Source organism: Cebus imitator, unplaced genomic scaffold, assembly GCF_001604975.1.
Source record: "Cebus imitator isolate Cc_AM_T3 unplaced genomic scaffold, Cebus_imitator-1.0 Scaffold101, whole genome shotgun sequence".
NCBI lineage: Eukaryota > Metazoa > Chordata > Mammalia > Primates > Cebidae > Cebus > Cebus imitator.
In genome coordinates, this window is record NW_016107416.1 from 1,301,957 (window position 1) to 1,323,370 (window position 21,414).

The 21,414-nt window shown below is 37.3% G+C and overlaps 1 protein-coding gene across 1 annotated transcript in view; it reads right to left on the reverse strand.

Annotated features, from left to right (window-relative positions):
* PFDN1 (prefoldin subunit 1) overlaps positions 1-21,414 on the reverse strand; it is a 59,382-nt gene that overhangs the window by 37,098 nt on the left and 870 nt on the right. The window contains exon 2 of the mRNA XM_017536760.2: positions 18,427-18,593. Coding sequence (XP_017392249.1) covers positions 18,427-18,593 — 167 coding nt within the window. The remainder of the gene's footprint in view (positions 1-18,426; positions 18,594-21,414) is intronic.

A 21,414-nucleotide genomic window follows, 5' to 3' on the forward strand; every position in this document is an offset into this window, starting at 1 on the left:
AAAAAAGAAAGGAAAAGAAAATCAGTCTTCAAGTAGATTCATATGCAACAGTAAAAAATAATAAAGGAATAAAAATATTTCATAGGCTAAAAGAAAAGTCAACATACAAACAACAAAAAAATACCCTATATGTTTTGTTTTTTCAGTTATCTGTTTCAATTTTTATCTACATATTTTTTAAACAATATTTGTAAAGTAGAGCGCCCCTCCATCTTTTTTTTTTTTTTTTTGTAACAGCAGTAACTCATGACCTTTTAAAGTCACAATCAAGTACTGTGTTAGGATCAATGCATTAGTGTTTATATGAGTTCCTCAAACAAAAAGCACTGTATAAGCCCTGGTATCTTTTATTATTATTTCCAGAGTGTATAGTACCTCTGAAAAGCTCAAAATGTACAAGTGGAAATTTTCAACTTTTTCCATTTTATAGTCAGGCACATTATTTACCACTGATGAGGTTGGAAATAAGGAGAAGTTTTAAAAATTAGCACTGAATCTGTTTTATTACTTTATGTCCACAATTCTTGCTGCAGGGAAAGGAAGAACAAACTTTTATAGCCTCAAGTAAGTGAACTGAAATATTTCCCTTCCACTGGAACCAAGGGAAAACCCCAATTATGCAAATCTCTTTTAGGGCTAAGGAGGCTAAAATAGATTTCAATTGAACATTGAAATTAATTAAGTTAAGCAAGATTTTTCTTCTCTTTGCACTAACAGAGTTCAGCAACAAAAAACTAAACATCATCTCTTAACAAAAAGCCAAACAAGAAAACTTATCAAGGTAGCAATACGCAGTTTCCTCTGCTAACCCCACAAAAACATCATTGTGCCTAGGTGGGTTCTTATCAAGAAGAGTCTGTTATTATAAGACAAGTAAAAACAGACCAAAAAAGGCAATTAACTATGCCCCAACACCTGGAAAGTAACTGCCTTTTCCCCTCTTCTTCATAACTAAGCGTTACTACACATATTAATACAATCTGATAAACTTATTTACTCCACTAATTATTAAGCTTACATCCTGATGTGGCCAGCCCAGGTAATTTAACTGATAACCTTGGTCTTCAGTAGTAACTTGATCCTTTGTAAAAACCTTACTGTATATTTATGGGAAAGACAGCCCACATTCATGCAAAACAAGGATTAATCCTAGGTCTTTTACTACAGAACCCTTCCTGTCTAAAATGTTCTTACTGGATCCAAGAGACGGGTGCTATTTCTGATAAGATTATGGTTTACAGAATATTTTTCTCGGAACTAACTCACATTTGTATTTGAGGAAAAGAGCTGTTTTGAACAGTATTAAGTCTCAGTAATACTGTGTAAAATCTATTTTAAAACAAGGTGCAAGAGTCACCAAATTATGTCATTATATGTATGATTTTACTGAGAAGGTCTTTTAGCCTTGGAAATAATTTTTGCATAAAAAATACATTTTTAAATAGCATTGCTAGCTAACCAATGAGTACTATTCTCAAATAATAGGTCATCAGACATCATCTTTATTAGTGTCTGGGAAAATTTCAAAGCTAAGATTAGAGGTCAAGTCACTACTTATGTGGCCTTTAAAAATAAAGTATCTGAACAGATACTAAATCTCTTGAGCAGAAAATAAAATTACTAGAAAGCAAGAACACTCAACAACAAAAACATGTTTTTCCATGGCCACACATCCCTTGAGGTAGCTATATTAGACTGTGCCAACTTCAAAGGCCAGAGAGATTCCGCCGAAGGAGGCCAACTTACTACTATAAGCCTAAGGACATCTCAGCCATGCAAGTTTTAAACAAGGATGAGTGTTGGATAAATGCAAATGTCTACCCCAAAGAGTAGTTACACAGCAAAACATCAAACACAAAACTTATGGAAAGTTTGGTTTAGTCTTCAATTGAAAAAATGGTAAAGATATATTGTATACAGACTGGAAACGGCTCCAAGAAACATCTGATTTCTGAAAAAAAGTCTTTGGAAAATATCTTTCTTATTGTTTAAAAAGGCACTGGATTATCAGATACTATGTGAAGAGAAAGGATTTATCATGATGAGTGTTATTATAAGCAAATATTATGTACACAGTTTCTCAATGTAGAAAATCTCATAGTTATCCCGCCTGATTGTTTATGGAAAGCCAAATAGTAAATAAAGAATTCTGGAGTTCAAAATGTACCAAAAAGGAAAAATAAAACATGAAGAGGCAAAGTATTCTCATATGACAAACAGTATGCAAGTAATATGCTACAATAGTCAGGATTATATAACCTGAATTAGAGTTGATGCTTTGTAAAAGGCCTCTTCTTCGACCTGGAAAACAGTGCCATGTGCCTCTGCACTGTCTACTCTCAAGGACTTGTAACCTATTTCACTTCCTCATTTTTTTGTAATTATGCCATCTGAAAACGTATTTCTGATGGCTTTTGGTTTTGATTTGAGAAACACCAGACTGTTTTCTAAATCGTCCTGTAGTTTGCTACAACTTCCACTTTCTTATAACTCAGTATGAATCAAAACTATTGTTCACCTGCCCAGAACACAATCCCAGATCAGTTGCACTGCTGCACTGTGGACACACTTTCCAAAGTATGGTCACCTAGATATATGCTATTCAGAAACAACAAAATGCTTATGGCAAGTTCACTTTGGGTGGGAAATTTTTAGAGGGTATCTAAAAATATATTCTAGTAGCATTTAGATTTCAGGGTATCCACAAATTAAATAGCATAGAAAAGACATAAGAATGAGTCTATCTTGCTTCTTTGACTCACTCCACTGGTGATGAAAGTTAATGAAATTTTACTTCATAATTTTCAGCATGGAAGAAAGTAGAAATAAATTGAATTTATTTCTTACTTTAATCACTGCTTTAATAAGAAAGTGATTAAAACTTTATGGCACATCCACGTTGCAGACTGTAGCTAGAGACTTCTGTTACTGGCATAATGAAGAGTAGGTACCCTGAACACTCTTGATTAAAAACAAAGCAAAAAAATGTTTTTTAACATTTTGTTCAACTAACACAAAAGGAAGGATTCCACAAAGGCCCAAAGTGAAGTGAAACTGGGAATTCAGGAATGTAAGACAACAGAAAATTGGCTTTTACCCTGAGAGATTAGGCTGAATCCTGGAGACCTTAAGCAATCACACTGGCACAGAAATTAAGATACAAAACAGGAGATAAAACCAAGGGGGCAGCCAGGTGTAATGGCATGCACCTGTAGTCCCAGCTACTCAGAAAGCTGAGGTGTGAGTATTGCTTAAGTCCAAGAGTTCAAATCCAGCCCGGGCAACACAGCAATGCCGCAACTCTAAAAACTAAATAAATAAATAAATAAATTTTTGAATGACTAATTAAATAAAAAAATAAATTGAAAATTAAAAAAAAAAACAATACTTTCATTTACACGTAAAGATGTCAATATAGTAAGTAAGTAAAAACTCAAATTTTAAAAATCAGCATGTACCTGAAATGAACCTTGGAATAAAAATTAAAAAAAAAAAAAAAAAATCAGCACATTGCCAGATGTGGTGGCTCATGCCTATAATCCCTGCACTTTGGGAAGCCAAGGTGGGTGCGTCACTTGAGGTCAGGAGTTCAAGACCAGCCTGGCCAACATAATGGAACCCCATCTCTATTAAAAATGCAAAAACATTAGCTGGACATGGGGCAGGCACCTGTAATCCAAGCTACTCAGGAGGCTGAGGCAAGAGAATCACTTGAACCCAGGAGGTGGAAGTTGCAGTGAGCCAAGATCATGCCACTGCACTCTGGCCTGGGTGACAGAGCGAGACTCCATCTCAAAGAAAAAAAAAAATCAGCATGTCATTCCATTTTCAAGATGAAAAAATATGTAAAATAAAAAAGGATTTACACAAAGATGAAATGGGACTGGAAAAGAAAGAGAAACAGCTTTTTAAAATTCATCACTTGAAAAACGTTTCCTCTTGAATCCTCAAATTTTTTTTTTTGGAGACAGGGTTTTGCTCTGTCCCCCAGGCTGGAGTGCAGTGACACTATCTAGGCTCACTGTAAACTCCATCTCCAGGGTTCAAGCAATTCTTGTGCCTCAGCCTCCCAAGTAGCTAAGATTACAGGTGCCCGCCACCACACCCAGCTAATTTTTCTATTTTAGTAATGACAGAATTTTACCATGTTGTCCAGGCTAGTCTTGAACTCCCAACCTCAGATGATCCGCCTGAGTCGGCTTCCCAAATGCTGGGATTATAGGAGTGAGCCACCATGCCTGGCCAGTGTTTTTTAAGTATATAAAAAGTTACCAAGTGCAAAAATAAGACCTTGTCAGATTAAATACCTTGCCCAGCTTGTATGTATTAGATTAGAAACTCAGGTCTTTCTTGTACCATATTATAAAGGCTCTAATATAAGTTACTATAAATATGAGTGTATGTGAATACAAATAATCCAATCAACCTTGGATTAACTAGTTGGTTAAATTTGTTTCTCACAGGAGATACAGGCAAACAATTCTGAAATTGCTTTATATGTATACTGGGATAAGTAAATAAGTAATTGGACCATGGACAGTAGAGCCAGTTTTCTCAAGTTAGAGAGAAGTTATAGATGAGCAAGAAAGGAAGGCTAGAATGAACACTATGGTATTTATTTTTATTTTTATTTTTATTTTTTATTTTTGAGATGGAGTCTTGCTCTGAGGCTCAGCCTGGAGTGCAATGGCACAATCTCAGCTCACTGCAAGCTCTGCCTCATGGGTTCAAGCGATTCTCTTGCCTCAGCCTCCTGAGTGGCTGGGATTACAGGTGCCTGCCACCACGCCCAGCTAATTTTTTGTATTTTTACTAGAGACGGGGTTTCACCATGTTGGCCAGGCTGGTCTCAAACTCCTGACCTCGTGATTTGCCTGCCAAGGCCTCCCAAAGTGCTGGGATTACAGGCATGAGCCACCACGCCTGGCCAACCCTATCATATTTAAGAGTCGCAGATATCAGTGTAAACTCATATTCAGCTTAAAGTGTATAGTGATGAATAGACACAGAAACAATTGTAGATATGTACATACACATGAGTTAGTAGTATATACACACATATTACCTATCTCTAGTCACCAGAGGGCCTAGAATAACACCTCAGTAGCAACAAATAAACCCAGTGACCAGATACAGGTTTCTAAATACCATTCTCCAATAAAAGGAATCAGAAACCACAGTTTCTTGGAGAAATGACTAACTACAGGGCTCAGCAGGGAAAATATAATATGAACCTGGACCATACTGCAGTATGAGAAAGTCAGGAATTACTAAAAACAAAAGGCTAGGCTGGGCACAGCGGCACATGCCTGTCATCCCAGCTACTCTGGTGGCTAAGGCAGAAGAATTGCTTGAACTGGGACCCGGGAGGCGGAGGTTGCAGTGAGCCCAGCCTGGGCTACAAAGCGAGACTCAGTCTCAAAAAAAAAAGGCTAAAGAAAAGCAAGCCACAAATGGGAGAAAATATTTGCAAAACACGTATCTGATAAAGAACTTGCATCAAAATTATGCAAAGAACTCTTAAAATTCAACAATAAGAAAACAAACGACCATATTTAAAACAGGCAAAAGATCTGACAGATATCTCATCAAAGATACACAGACGGCAAATAAGCATGTGAAAAGATATTCAACATCATATGTTATTAAGGAACTACAAACTAAAATTATGAGATACTGCCACACACCTAGTATAATGGTTAAAATCCAAAACACTGAAAACACCACATGCTGGCGAAGATGTGAAGCAACAGAAACTCTCATTCACTGATGGTAGAATTTAAAAAATGGTACAGCCCACTTTGGAAGACAGTTTTGGCAACTTCTTACAAAGCTTAACATGATCGAGCAAATGCACTCCATTATCCAAATGAGTTGAAAACTTATGTGCACATGTGCAAATGTTTACAGCTGTTTCATTCGTAACTGCCAAAACTTGGAAGCAACCAAAATATTCTTCAATAGGTGAATGGATAAACTGTGGTACCTCCATACAAAAGAGTACTATTCAACAACAAAATGAAATGAGTATCAAGCCACAAAGGAGCCTTAAATGCATACTGCTAAGTCAAAGAAGCCACTATAGTATGAAAGGCTATATACTGCATCATTCCAACTATATGAGATTAAGGAAAAGGCAAAACTATATACAGAAACAGAAAATAGGTCAGTGGTCACCAAGGAAGAGAGTGGGGAACGAATGGGAAGAAGGGAAGAACAGGTAGAGCACAGGGATTTGGGGGACAGTGAAATTGTATTGTATGACAGCACAAAGAGTGGCCCCTAATGTAAACTACAGATCTTAGTTAACAATAATTTATCAATATTCTTTCGTCAATTGTAATGAATGTACCACACTGATGCAACATGTTAATAAGAGGCAAAACTGTGTGGGAGAGAGTGGAAAGGGAGTGAGAGCTCTCTGTTTTTTCTGCTCAATTTTTCTGTAACCTATAACTATTCTAAAAAAATTAAGTTGCCAGCCATGGCCGGTGGCACATGCCTGTAATCCCAGCACTTTGGGAGGCCAAGGTGGGCAGATCACCCGGGGTCAGTAGTTCGAGACCAGCCTGGAAAACATGATGAAACCCCGTCTCTATTAAAAATTTAAAAAATTAGCCAGAAGTGGTGGCACATGCCTGTAGTTCCAAGCAATCAGGAGGCTGAGGTGAGAGAATTGCTTGAACCTGGAAGGCGGACGTTACAGTGAGCCAAGATTGCACCACTACACTCCAGCCTGGGCAACAGAGGGAGACTCCCTCTCAAATTAATAATAATAATAATAATAATAATAATAATGTTGCCAGGCACAGTGGCTCACCCCTATAATCCCAGCACTTTGGGAGGCTGAGGTGAGGGGATCACTTGAGTCCAGGAGTTCAAGCCCAGCATGGGCAATACGACAAAACCCCATCTCTACGAAAAAAAATTTTTTAATTAGCTGGGTTTGGTGGCACATGCCTGTAGTCCCAACTATTTGGGAGACTGAGGTAGAGAACTGCTTGAGCCCAGGAGGTCAAGGGTACAGTAAGCCACGATCACATCACTGCATTCCAGACTGGGAGAAAAAAATTTAAAAACACAGGAGAAAATCTCAAAGAGCTCCCAATGGTCAAAGCAGAATTATTCGAGCAACAAAATAAATAACGTAGTACTAGATTATAACACCGAAATACAGCACCTGGGCCCTGCCATACATAGCCACAAGAAATCTATAGATCACTGTATGCTCAAATCTACCTCCGACGGATGCTGCTGCATCTCTGTACTATGCTATCCATGTTTCCCTCATTAACTACTGTATCCATAAATCCCTCCTTCCTCTTTCTTCTCCAGTGCCCATACTATAAGCAGTATGCAAGGCTCTCTACTAAACTCTCTCTGCCCAAAGTCACTCAGAGAACTCATTTATTTTCAAGGTCTCAACTTACTTAATGACCCTCAAAATAATATCTACCACTATCACCTGCACTACGTCCAGGCTCTATGGTCACTTGTACTTGGATGTTCCATATCACCTCAAATTCAACATAGTCCAAGTTAAACTCATTTTATCAACCCATACCAGCATTCCCTACAAGCAGTTTCCCATCTCACCTTCAGCTTCCATCAATATCACCATATGCATGTCCTAAAACTGCAGATATCCTCCCTATATTCCCAATTTATCACTTTCTCTTGTACTGATCCTTCACCTCTATTCCACTTCCACCACTTTAATTTATGCTCTTATTACTAATCTCCTGAATAGCTTGCTGGCTGCCTGTGCTCCTGGACTAAACTCTGCCTAATTCATCCTAAATATATCAACAGTTTTCACATAGCTAGCCCTCAGTTATTGATCACTATAACGATTGCTGATGATTTTGGCAGACACTACTGTTTAGCTACCCCATATCCATTTCCTTTTCTTTGTTGATTGAGCCCCAATTTTGTTTGGGTGCCCTCTACTTCCCTAAGTAAACCAGGGAAGTGAGTTCTAGGCTGAATCTTGATTGGCCTTACCCAATCATTGCAGTTGCATCCCCCAAGATTTAAGCCTAAGCATGTGACTCAGTTTCTGTCGTGAAATATAAGGGGGAGACCATTAGAAGACTTCTGAAAAGGTGTTCCCATGAAGGTGACACCAGAAAACATGGCACTTTCTTTTTTTTTGAGTGGGAATCTTACACTGTTTCCTGGGCTGGAGCACAATGGCATGATCTCGGCTCACTGCAACCTCCGCCTCCCAGGTTCAAGCGATTCTCCTGCCTCAGCCTCCTGAGTAGCTGGGACTACAGCACCCGCCACCAGGTCTGGCTAATTTTTGTATTTTTGACAGAGACAGGGTTTCGCTATGTTTGCCAGGCTGGTCTGGAACTCCTGACCTCGTGATCCACCGGCCTCAGCCTCCCCAAGGGTTGGGATTACAGGTGTGAGCCACCGCGCCCAGCCAAACATGGCACTTTCTAACTCTGGATGTTGTCATGCCTCAATAAAATCCCTGGAACTCCTGTAGCCAAGCTGAAGATGAAGCTGGCAAGCACAGGAAGAAAGGCATGGACAGAGTACCAAAATAAGTGGATCTTAAGCTAAGCCCAGCATACGGCCCCTGAGGCTTGTCCTATACGACATGAGTAAATCTCAGAAGCATTACACTAAGTAAAAGTACATACTATAATGACTTCATTTCTATATTGCATTTATATGAAGTTATAAAACAGAAAAAATTAACCTACAGTAATAGAAATCAGATTAGCAGCCTCGAGCCAGGATTAAGAAAAGAGAGGACCGACTTGAAAGAAGCAAGAAAGAGATTTTTAGAGTGATGAAAATGTTCTTTATCATGATTGGGGTGGTGGCTATATTTGTCAAAATTCACCCAACTGTATTCCTAAAATGAATGTATTTTACTCTATATAACTTACATATCAATAATGTTTATTCTTTAAGAAAGACATCTAATACCATGGAGGGTAGAAGAAAAAAAAAAGACAATTAGTATCATTGTTGTCGGATGGTGAGGTACCACGGAGAAAAATAAAGCCAACAAGAGGCAAATAAATGTGTGTGCTGGTTAGGTGCATACTTTTAAATAGGATGGTCATGAAAGGCTTCATTGCCTTTTTCGAAACAACCTGAAAGAAGAGAAAGGGCAGGCAATGGACACATCTGGAAAAAGGCTTCAGGCAGAGAAACTGTCAAGTGCAAAAGACTGCCTTTTTCACTGATGAAATGGGAGGCCATCCGAAGATTTTGACTATAGTGATCTTGACTTACATTTCAAAAGGATTACTCTGCTTTGGGAGGCTGAGGCGGGTGGATCACCTGAGGTCAGGAGTTCGAGACCACCCTGACCAACATGGCAAAACCCCGTCTCTACTAAAAATACAAAAATCAGCCGGGCATGGTGATGGGTGCCTGTAATCCCAACTACTCAGGAGGTTGAGGCAGGAGAATCACTTGAACCCGGGAGGCGGAGGCTGTAGTGAGATCACGCCACCGCACTCCAGCCTGGGCAACAGAGGGAGACTCTGTCTCCAAAAAAAAAAAAAAAAAAAAAGGATTACTCTGGCTGACCAGTTGAAAATGGACTATAAAAGGTTAAAAGTTAAGGATAGAAGCAAGAAGCCTACTTAGGAAGCAACTGCTATAAACCAATGGTAAATTAGACCAGGGTGGTGATAGGTAGAAGTCTTCAGATTCTGAACAAAATTTAAAGATACAGTCAACAGTATTTGCTAATGAACTGAATATAAGATTGAAAGAGAGGGTCGAAAGATGACTCCAAGATATGGAAGTCCTTGAAGGATGGAAAAGCCACTCAGTAATACTGAGAGCAGAGATGGTTTGCTTGCAAATAGCAAAAATTTTATTCTGGCCAAGTTAATTCTGAGATGCCTATCAGACCATCAAATGAAGATGTAAAGTAGACAGCTAGAGTTGTCTACTTTATACTCCATATAACTCTGGAGTTCAGGGAAGGGGTCTAAGTTAAAGATAAAAATCTGGGAGTTGTCAGTATATAAAACCGTATTTAGAGATACTCCTGGATGAGATTACCAAGAGACTGAGTACATATAGACAAAAAAAGAAAGAAAGAAAAAAACCCAAGGGCTAAGCCCAAAGTCAATCTAATATTTACAAATGCAAAATAAATGAAGACAGTAAAGGAAACTGAGAAGGAATGGACAGTGAGGTAGGAGGAATACCAAGAAGTGGTATCCTGCAAGCCAAGACAGTGCTTCAAGGAAGAAAGATCAACAGGACCAAATGCTGCTGATAGGTCAAATAAGAGGAGGACTGGTAACTCACTGGAATTATTGGAGAATCATGGTAACTTCCAGAACCCAATCCCATATAAGCATTCCTTGTTCTAGTAGAGTAACACACTGCTATGTTCAATTTGTACTAATTAAAAATTACTGCCTATTTTTAAATCAAAACTATTACTCCTGAAATGGAAGCAGTGGTGTGTTAATCTATTTTAAACATGATGTTTATTTCGGGTTACTATTTGGTATTCTAAGTATTCTGGTAAGTAAGGACCTCTGATGTTTACCACTTTTACTCTGGCTTCATCAAACCCCAAACATTTCCACATATATGCACTGAGTTATTCCACAACTTTTTCCAAGATACAGTCTTTATTTTACTAGTAAGTTAAAATATAGTAACAGATAAAATATTTTTAAATTACTATTCAATGAGTATTGGAGGACAGATAGCAGAGTACTCCTGGTACAAAAGCAAAATGTCATAGAGAAATATAAATATACTTTGTCATAAATGCAAAAGTCTCAGTCAGACACACACACATACAGGATGCATATTGTGATCCAAATCTTTTTACTCTGAGCCAATATAAAAGTTGGGCTTAGGGCAATCATGTTCTTATCTATTTAAAGACATATCTTTGATACTAGGCTCCTGTTGCTGTACAAATTTTGGTATCAGAATATTTCAAGTCCTCTTCAAAGCAAAAAGGATAGTGGCTTCCAAGTAATCTAGTCCATTTCAAGATAACTGATCTACTGCAAAACAAGAGTTGGAAATAAAAGCTCCTGGCCAGAACAATGAAATAACATTCTCCCAGACAGGCCCATTTGAACTTAAATTATATAAATAAAATGAGCATACACTCTTCACAAAAGCATGGGCACTCATGGTACATATAACACATTACAATCCTAATTATTTCATCAGAGTAAAGGATATTTACAGTTAACAGTAATTCCTGATATTAATAGAAAGAAAAGAATGACAAAAGGCATTACTAAGTGTGTGTTCATATATGTATGAACTGACTCACCTTCTAAGTCAATATTTTTCTGAGCGCCTTCTTGGATATTTCATTAAGCAGATTACATTCCTTGACATGAACATTTCAGTCCTCTCTCTCAGATTAGATAGTAAATTATTCCTAACTTTGCACTATGAGGTAAGTGGCAGCTACAATCAGAAAATTTTTGGTATGGCTTAAAATTGACTGTTTTTGGAGATATTCAGCTAGTTAAGTTAGTTACAGCACACAATTCCTCAGTGACAAAGTACCAATTCAGATTGCTGCTACCTTAATTTTTTTTATATATGAACAGCAAGCAAATGGTACTTTTCACCTTTCACTCAGTTGCTTAGCATCAACTGGAACACACTGTAGTATCCTGCAAACGACTGCTACTTTCATACAACAAAGGTTGATTTTGTTTAATCCTTTGTCAGTTAAAAAAAAAAAAAGGCCAGGTCTTTTGATGTCAGGAAATGCAGAAGCAAGCAAAGTCCACTAAGTAGCTAAATGAATCAATTACATTTATGTTTTTAAAACAAGTCCAAAGCCTAAAATAAGTAACCCCATAACAAGTTTATTTTAGTATGTTTGTACTCTCCAAGATAACAGACTTCTTTTCCCTTTTTTAACAAGACGTCTAATTAGCATAACATTTTCAAAATTAATTTCCTGTGTTTTGGTGAGAGTCTTTAGATTCTGGGGCATATGGGAGGAGAAACAGGGAAAGAATTACTAAAAAGTACTCGTCTGCAGAAGAAACAGGACTATGTAATTCTTACGCAAATGTTTAACTCACTCTGGCACAAAAACAGTGATGTCATTCTAGAAAGCAATAGAGCAGAGTTATAATGAACACCAAGTTTTTAAATCACTGACAACTCAAGGAAATTAAGAATATTATTTAAAAATTTCCTCTCCCCAGAGTACTAAATTTGTGTAAGAGGAGAGTGTGCCCATCTGGGGTTATATACATATTCAAAGTCAACAAAACTGAGGTCATTTTTCCCAGCACAACAGGAAAAGTTGTTGTTGTTTTCACTTAGAACTCTGGGCAATGAAAGCCATGACTTTAAATGGCTCTGTATAAAAACACAAGAAGGGTGGGTCATGTTCTATTAGTAAAAGCAGCTGAACACCAAGAACTTCTCTTCCTTTCAAGTAAAATCCAAAAAAAATTTTTTTAATCTAAAAAATAACCTCATCTTACTTTTGACAACTATCTTTGTTTCCCTTTCTCTAAAATACAGATAAATACCTTTAAAAAGGGCATAAAAGGAATTTATAAATTAGCATTTGCAATGTGACTCTCACACCAAAAGTAATCTCACACATTATTTTTCCCCTGTAGTATGAACTTAATAAAATATTCAAACTTGATTCTGCTTAGAGCAACAATATAAACAATTTTTACTATAATATCAACAGTATTACCAACAATATCAATATTTACTATACTAAGATTGTTTAAATTTCATTTCCTAACCTCTTAGCAATAAAATATAGTATTACCATTTCTTCAGTTTTAAAATTACCTCAAATTGAGTGGAAGATCAACTCTACAGCTACATCAAATTATAAAAGGATTGCAAAACTTGAAACAGCATGAGCATACCTCTTGCTATTAATATTTAACATAACTAAGGGAAGCTGCAAATATTTCATTCTGCATTTACTAAATGCCACGATTCAAATTATAGGTCAATATCCAAACTAACAAATACAATCACAACAAAACCAACATGACACTTTGAACAAGGGGCAGTTCAGCCAAGCTGTCATGACGAGTTCAGATTTCTACAACCTTATCAGTGGAAAAACTGCATAACTATTTAGATTTCTTTTTTAATTTGTTATTTACCAGGAATACACTTACTGTTTCACTTTCTACTTATGCTACATTTATCTTACGTTTTACACTTCTGGATCTTTCACCCGTTAGAGATCAACCATTAAATTAGTTCAAATAGAAATAGTAACACTGCTCCCAAACAGCAATTTTTGCATTGCTAGACACTTATCTAGTTGGCAGATTTATACCATTGTTCATTCTTAGTTCCTTAAATGTAAAAAATATCCACAGAATGGTGGCATACCTCTAAATTAGTTTAAATATGGTACAAAGTTATTTTTAGTTAGGTTCAAGTTTTAAAATGGCACTAATTTTACTTTTTAAAGGCTAATCTACTCAAGTTCCTCTTATATTAAAAAAATAAAAAGCTAATTTGTCTCTTTTGGAAAAAAATGTTATTTATGTAATGCTCAAGGAAAAAGGGTGTTCAAATAATAGATCTGACATCAAATCAGGGTTAGGATCATACTTATTGCTCATAAGTTTGACATTTATTCTAATGATGGTCCTTTCAAACACTAGCATGGTTAAATGGCATTTAAGTGCACTTTCTAATGTAAATTCTCATTTTAAAAATACTCATCCTCTACCTTGCAAAGTAGAAAAGGAAGAAAACCCCCAAGCAAGCAATTATAAACATTTTTACCCATGGAAAAAAAATATAAGAAATATTCACATAACATTTGAGATTTGCCTATTCCCTCCTTGCATGCTAGAAAGATGCAAAGACAAACACTTCCAAATATTCAGACAGATCATTCCCCAGTTGTAACTTTCATCATAGTTCTCAAAGCAGTATGGTGAGGTCAGCTCACAAACAGCTTAAGTAGCAAAACTAGAAATTGGTGGTAGTAGTATCAGGCTACATAACAGCCTCTCTAAAGAATATGAAGTAAGAGAACTAAAATGTGCTGGCAACATGCCAAAAGACTGGATGGAATATAGCTTTGAGCAACAAATACTCAGAGCTTACAGTATATAGCAATTCATCATCTCTTATCCTGTAGCTTGACTTTCCTTGCTTTAAACCAAAAATAGCCATATATAAGAGGTATTTAACACTACAAAATGTGTCCATACTTATGAACTGAAAGGTATCTGGGCCTGCAATGATTTGTTTAACTAAATACATATCCTAAAAAAAAACTCTGACTTCCATTCTGTATGAAGATTAGTAAGGTAAAATGGATAAAATTATATTCACAATATTACGCATAAAATAGCCTTTATTCCCTAAGCCTTTATTATACTACCCTCAAGCATAATCCTAAAGGTTTGGGTTTTCTTTATTGTCAGTTCTGAGCATCTCTTCAACTGGCTGGTATTTAGAATTAGTCAACCTTCTCAATATATTTAATAAAGAATTAATCTTAGCCGGGCGCAGTGGCTCACGCCTGTAATCCCAGCACTTTGGGAGGCTGAGGTGGGCGGATCACCTAAGGTCAGGAGTTCGAGACCAGCCTGATCAATATGGTGAAACCCCATCTTAAAAAAAAAAAAAAAAAAAAAAAAAACCAAATTTAAAAAAAAAAAAAAAAAAAAAAAAAAAGAATTAATCTTGTCAGATCAAAGGACAGGATTTTGGTCAGATATAATTTTTTTGAACTTAGTCAAAATATATGTTACTTTTATAATTTCATCTTACATGAATCATATATTAAAACAGGATAATAAACTCACTCTTAAGTCTCTGATACTTTCTAAAATACTTTTTTTCTAAGAAACCAGAAGAAAAAACGTTATTTTAGGCAAGAAAAAAGAATCGGGTTCAAATCAAATCAATACACATTTAACAGCTATTTTGTGCCAGACATTATGCCATTATACTGAGAATGTGGAAACAAAGATAATACTTATATATATACAGTCTCACAGAGCTGACAGTCTGGTTGGGAAGACTGACCCATTTAAACACACCTACACACTCAATGTGCTTTACTAGCTGTAGGAACAAAAGCCCTGCTATCGCCAAGGAAAGAGTGAATGAGTCTGCCCCAGGGGGTGGAAAAATCTTCAAAGGCAAAGTAAGATCTGAGCTATGTCTTGAAGGATAAGAATTTCACAAGGAAAAGAGGAGTATTACCAGCCATGGGCAATGTTATTCAGCCAAAGACTGAGCAAATGCAAAAAAGCACAAAAACATAGCATGTGTGAGGAAACCTATGTGGCAAGGGTAGGATAACAATTTCTGGTACATGTGCTACTACTCTTCTACCTTCACTGTGGAACAGACATCACTAATCAACTAAAGCATGTTTAAAACCCATATGACACCTCAAAATTTTTCTCAACACATAACACAAAACTAGCAGAAGGAGGTAGGTCCGTGAGCTGAAATACACATGCTATCCTAACCCTGGAAAAAGAAAGTGGTGAGACCTGAGGCAAAGGGTAAATTAAGAACAGATTATGAATAACCATGAATGCAAGGCCAGCGAGCTTACATTTTATCCTGTGGACAACAGAGGATGAACAAAGGATTTTATGAACAATATTGATGTGATTAATTTTGCCAGATGTGTGAAGAATGGATTTGGACAGACAGAATGAAGGCAGGAAGAAAGAACAGTTAAGATGCTATCATAAAAGTCCAGGCAAGAAACAATGAGACCTGAATTTCAGCCATGGGAAAATCTACTGCAGGTTCTAAAACAAAAACGAAGTTTTAGATTTTATTATCTGTGGTTTTAAAATAAAAACTTGGGAAAAAGTAATATTCTAATCGGAATTTCCATATAACACTCAAAAGGAAAAGAAAAAACAAATCAAGGTAAAGACTTAGAATTAAAGACGTGAATCACAATGATAGAATTACTCAAGACTATAAATTCAGAAATAGATATTTCACGTTTAGCGTCAAGAAAGAGAACATCCTCATGACCAGACTAATACTCAGCAAGTCTTTTCTTCCTCTCAGCGCACTAATACTCTAGCCAAACAACAAACGCCATTCACCTTACATGCCCCTACAACACAGGGTCAAACTCATACTCCCGGTGAGATGCAGAAAGTACAAAAGTCAAATTTAAAACAGAAGTCTGAAATCACGTAGAAGCTCAACTTTATCCAAACATTTAAAACTGCATAATTCTTTTAAGAAACATAATTTATAGGAAATAAACCTTCCGGAAATAATACAATTCTACCATTAACTAATTCATATCCTAGCCTTTAAACTCTAAAATTCTTTGTATGGAAAACAACCTATCTGTAGCACTTTGGACAATATGTACAAAAAAGCAACTCTCCTATCCATTCTGCAGAACATTTAATAAATGAAGCCCTTCTAATTAAAAACTAAAAATCCACTGTAGCTCAAAAGGCCAAAGAGAGTGAAACAGTTTTTCTATTTTGAAAAAGGAATTCTTTAGCTATTGCAAACAAGGGCTAGTGCAGTGATGTGAAATCCAAGTACAACATGTTAACAGGCATACTAGAAAAGCTAGCATTACTGTTTTAAGACCTAAGGATATTCACATTAAGGATAAAATTATCCTGTAGTGAATGCCAACAATGCATTTCATACTACACAGACACATATTCAAGGGTTCTACTTTGTTCTCATACCAATTCTTTTGTATCCCAGTAACAAACTTTCAAATTGGGATCCTTACCCTCTCAAAACAAACTAAAATGAAATATATGAACTTGGAGATAAAATTTCCTTGTGCTGTACCATTCATTCTGAGAAAGTAAATCAGATGAACAATTTAACATAATCTAATTCCAAACCATAAAGATATGGATTAGTCAGTGATGAGCAGGGTCTACTACTCATGATGTCATTTCAAAGCCATTATTAAATTTTACACATGTTATTCTTCCTTCAAATCAATCACAAAACAAGTCATCCCAAGACTGAGGTCAAATTCCATTCTAACTAAAAGATCTCCAAACCTGAAGTAATGGTCTACTTACTAAGTAATTCTCAAAGACTAAATTCCAGAAAAACCCTCCTCTTGTACCTCCCCCCAACTTAAAAAAAAAATCAGTCTTCTCCTTTTAGCTCACTGTAATGGAATGTGACCTGTACTTAAGGGCTTTTCCATTCCTTTTTTTCTGCTTAAAGAATATGAAGCAGACCTAGTCTCTCTCACAAGGGTAATGTTTTTAAAAGAAAAAAAGTAAAATGTACATAGTTAATCGTATAATAATTAGAACAAACAGAAAGTAAAATGATTTATTAGATTTCTCACATGTGAGTTGTCCTCCTATTAGAACAATACATGACACACAGAATGAGTGCACTTTTTGTTTGTTTTTTGAGACGGAGTTTTACTCTTGTCGCCCAGGTTGGAGTGCAATGGTACAATTTCGGCTCACTGCAACCTCCACCTCCCCAATTCAAGTGGTTCTCCTACCTCAGACTCCCAAGTAATTGGGATTACAGGTGTGTGCCACCATGCCTGGCTAATTTTTGTATTTTTAGTAGAGGTGGGGTTTCACCATGTTGGCCAGGCTGGTTTCGAACCCCTAACCTCACAGAATCCACCCACCTCAGCCTCCCAAAGTGCTGAGATTGCAGGCACGAGCCAACACACCCAGCCAGAATGAATGTATTTAAAAGACAACTGAATATTTATTTTTCTTTTACAACCATAATCAGACATCTGAAAGATTTATGATTTGTATCACTCCTAATAAATTGAGTAGGGAAAAGGAGTTTAAAACTATACCTACTTAAATTAATCTTCAACTACAATATCAAATTACTATAAACATTTTCCACAATGAATCATATTTTTACTACTGAACTTAGACACTTAAGTACCTAATCATAGACAGAACAGAGAGGTAAGCACTTAAGAAATATACTTCAAAGTCTAAAATTAAACACTTTCATTGATCTACTGAGCTTCAGCTCCTCATCTGAAAAAAAGAAGGCACTTAATTAGATAATCTTTAAAGTTATTTCTACGATACTTTAACCCAGGTTTTGCTTTGCTTTGTTTCGTTTTGTACACAGCTATCTCTGTTGCCCAGGCTGGAGGGCAGTAGCACGATCTCGGCTCACTGCAACCTCCACCTCCCAGGTTCAAGCAACTCTCCTGCCTCAGCCTCCCAAGTAGCTGGAACTACAGGCAAGTGCCACCATGCTCAGCTAATCTTTGTATTTGTGGTAGTCACAGGGTTTCACCATATTGGTCAGGCTGCCCTCAGACGATCCGCCCCCGTCAGCCTCACCAAGTGCTGGGATTACAGGCTTCAGCCACCGTGCCTGGCCTAACTCAAGTTTTAGGATGAACAAATTCTATTTAATTCAGACAAAAGCACTCCCAAAATAACTCTATTAAGGATATACTTTACTTACATTCTTCCTACACCTTCATACATGTTAGTCTCATCTACCAAAGTCATAATCTCTGTATCTGTAAGATGTGCATGCTTTTTCGTTCTGTTTAGCTGTTCAATCTGTATGTCTGCAAGCTTCACCTTCTGTTGAGTGTCGATAACTTTGGCTTGAAGCTCTGTGAAGGCCTAATAAAAACAATTCCATTATTTAGTAGGTAAAACATTTTACAGAAAACATTTACGTCAAATCCAAATATATTAGAACAAAACATGCTAGCCAGAGACAAAGCTGTGGAATTTACCAAAGCAAACATCAATAAAAGTCAACATAATTGTAAACAATCAAGACACTATACTAGACACTGAATTTACAATCATCAGAAGATGCAATCGGCTTGAAGCAAAACAATGCACATTAAACAATAACCATATTAAGGAGCAAGTACTTGGCCAGGCGTGGTGGCTCATGCCTGTAATCTAGCACTTTAGGAGGCTGAGGCAGGCAGGTCACAAGTTCAGAAGATCAAGACCATCCTGGCCAACATGGTAAAAACCCATCTCTACTAAAATACAAAAAATTAGCTGGGCATGATGGTGCGCACCTACAGTCCCAGCTACTCGGGAGGCTAAGGCAGAGGAAATCACTTGAACCCAGGAGGCAGAGACTGCAGCGAGCCGAGATTGCGCCACTGCACTCCAGCCTGGGTAACAGAGCAAGACTCCATCTCATAAAAAAAAAGAGGTCAAGTACTCAAGGAGTAATAAAAGAAATAAATGCAACAGTCAAGGATGAAACCCAGAAATTTAAAACAAGAACCATAAAAGTAACAACTCACTACATTTGTATTGCACAATTAGGTTCAAAGCACTTTCTCACATTAGTTTGAAATATTAACATGCTAGCATGAATATAAGAATGAGGAAATATAATGATAAATCTCATTTATTCTTCTCAATAATCCCGTGAGTTAGCGTTGGCAGTTTCATCATCTACAATTTACAAATTAAGTAATTAGGCTGGGTGCAGTGGCTCATGCCTGTAATCCAAACACTTTGAAAGGCTGAGGTGGGCAGATCACAATGTCAGGAGTTTAAGACCAGTCTGGCCAGTATGGTGAAACCCCGTCTCTACTAAAAATACAAAAATTAGCCGGGCATGGTGACAGGCACCTGCAGTCGTAGCTATGCAGGAGGCTGAGGCAGGAGAATTGCCTGAACCCAGGAGGCGGAGGTTGCGGTGAGCCGAGATCGCGCCATTGCACTCCAGCCTGGGTAACGAGAGCGAAACTCCGTCCCCAAAAAAAAAAAAAAAATTAAGTAACCGAATGAGTTAAGAGATAAAAGTGGCTTGCACAAGCCACTTCTGGGGGAAAGGCAGGTATTTAAAACCATTTCTTCTAACCTCTTAGTTCAGGTTCCTTTCCATTCTACTCTCTATAGTAATATTCAAAATATAAATGTTTTTAAGAGGAAGATCAAAAAGAGAGTGAGAAAAAATGCAAAGCACTGACAAAAGAATTGCATCATGATCTTCATCCACACATATCAGGCCAAATCTGACCCTTGTATACTGAAGATAAACAGTTCTTGGATACTGTTGTTAAAGTGCCTGGAATGACTCTCACATGCTGACAAATTTGTGCCTTAATAATAACATTTGTGACTGCAATGCACAGCAAAAGCTACTACATAATTTTTATTCTGACCCTGTTTTCACCTACTAGTAAGGTTTAGAAAGATTTATTTTGGGGGAGAGAAGGGGTCTGAAATTTCCTATTTGTCTCCACCCAAGAAAAGGACCCTGTAACAATATTAGAAGATAAAACATTTAGGCTGTCACGGTGGCTCATGCCTGTAATCTCAGCACTCTGGGAGGCCAAGACGGGCAGATCACCCGAGGTCGGGAGTTCAAGACCAGCCTGACCATCATGGAGAAACCCCGTCTCTACTAAAAACACAAAATTAGCGGGTGTGATGGTGCATGCCTGTAATCCCAGTGACTTGGGAGGCTGAGGCAGAAGAACCTCTTGAACCCAGAAGGTGGAGGTTGCAGTGAGCTGAGATCACACCATTGCACTCCAGTCTGGGCAACAAGAGCAAAACTCTGTCTCAAAAAAAAAAAAAAAAGAAGATAAAACCTTTAAACAAGTTTTTAATTTAATTGGTTGTCTAAATTATTCAGTTTAGGTCTGTAATCATTTTCTTAGTTTGCATTCACTATCCACATGTTTCAAATGCAGCAACAAATTCAAAAGTACCAGGAGGCAAGTCCATTCACTAAACCCTGATTTAAATCTGTATTTTTAATAGAAAAAAAGGCAAATTTTTAGAATGCACAATTTTGTTTTGAATGTAAAATTCCAGTATTATCTGACTGCTCTGCACAGCTTGCTAAAGAAGCTAGTAAACTGTTAAAGATTAGGGAACACCTAAGGGCTAGATTTACAAGATTCAAAACAAGAATAACAAAAAGCAAGACACAAACACATAATATCCTCAGAACAGCAGTAAAAGCTTCATCTGTTAGGAGCAACAGTTATTTCGGCTGTCCTATTTCTTTTGCACAGGTTGAGCAGAGGCAGTCTTAACTAAGATGTTGCTCATCTGAAGAACCCAAAATAATGGTCAAAAAAGTGTGAGGTAAGACAAAATACTGGATTCTAGTCCCAACCTCTGACATACTTTTCTAAAAAAGTAGATTTAAAATAGATAAATCCTAGGGTCCTTTCCAATCCACCCCACTGCACAAAGCATACTGGTTTGGGGTCATCAGCGGTGTTAGAATACTGGGTGGCTCACGCCTGTAATCCCAGCACTTTGGGAGGCCGAGGCGGGTGGATCACAAGGTCAAGAGATTGAGACCATCCTGGTCAACATGGTGAAACCCCGTCTCTACTAAAACCACAAAAAATTAGCTGGGCATGGTGGCGCGTGCCTGTAGTCCCAGCTACTCAGGAGGCTGAGGCAGGAGAATTGCCTGAACCTAGGAGGCGGAGGTTGTGGTGAG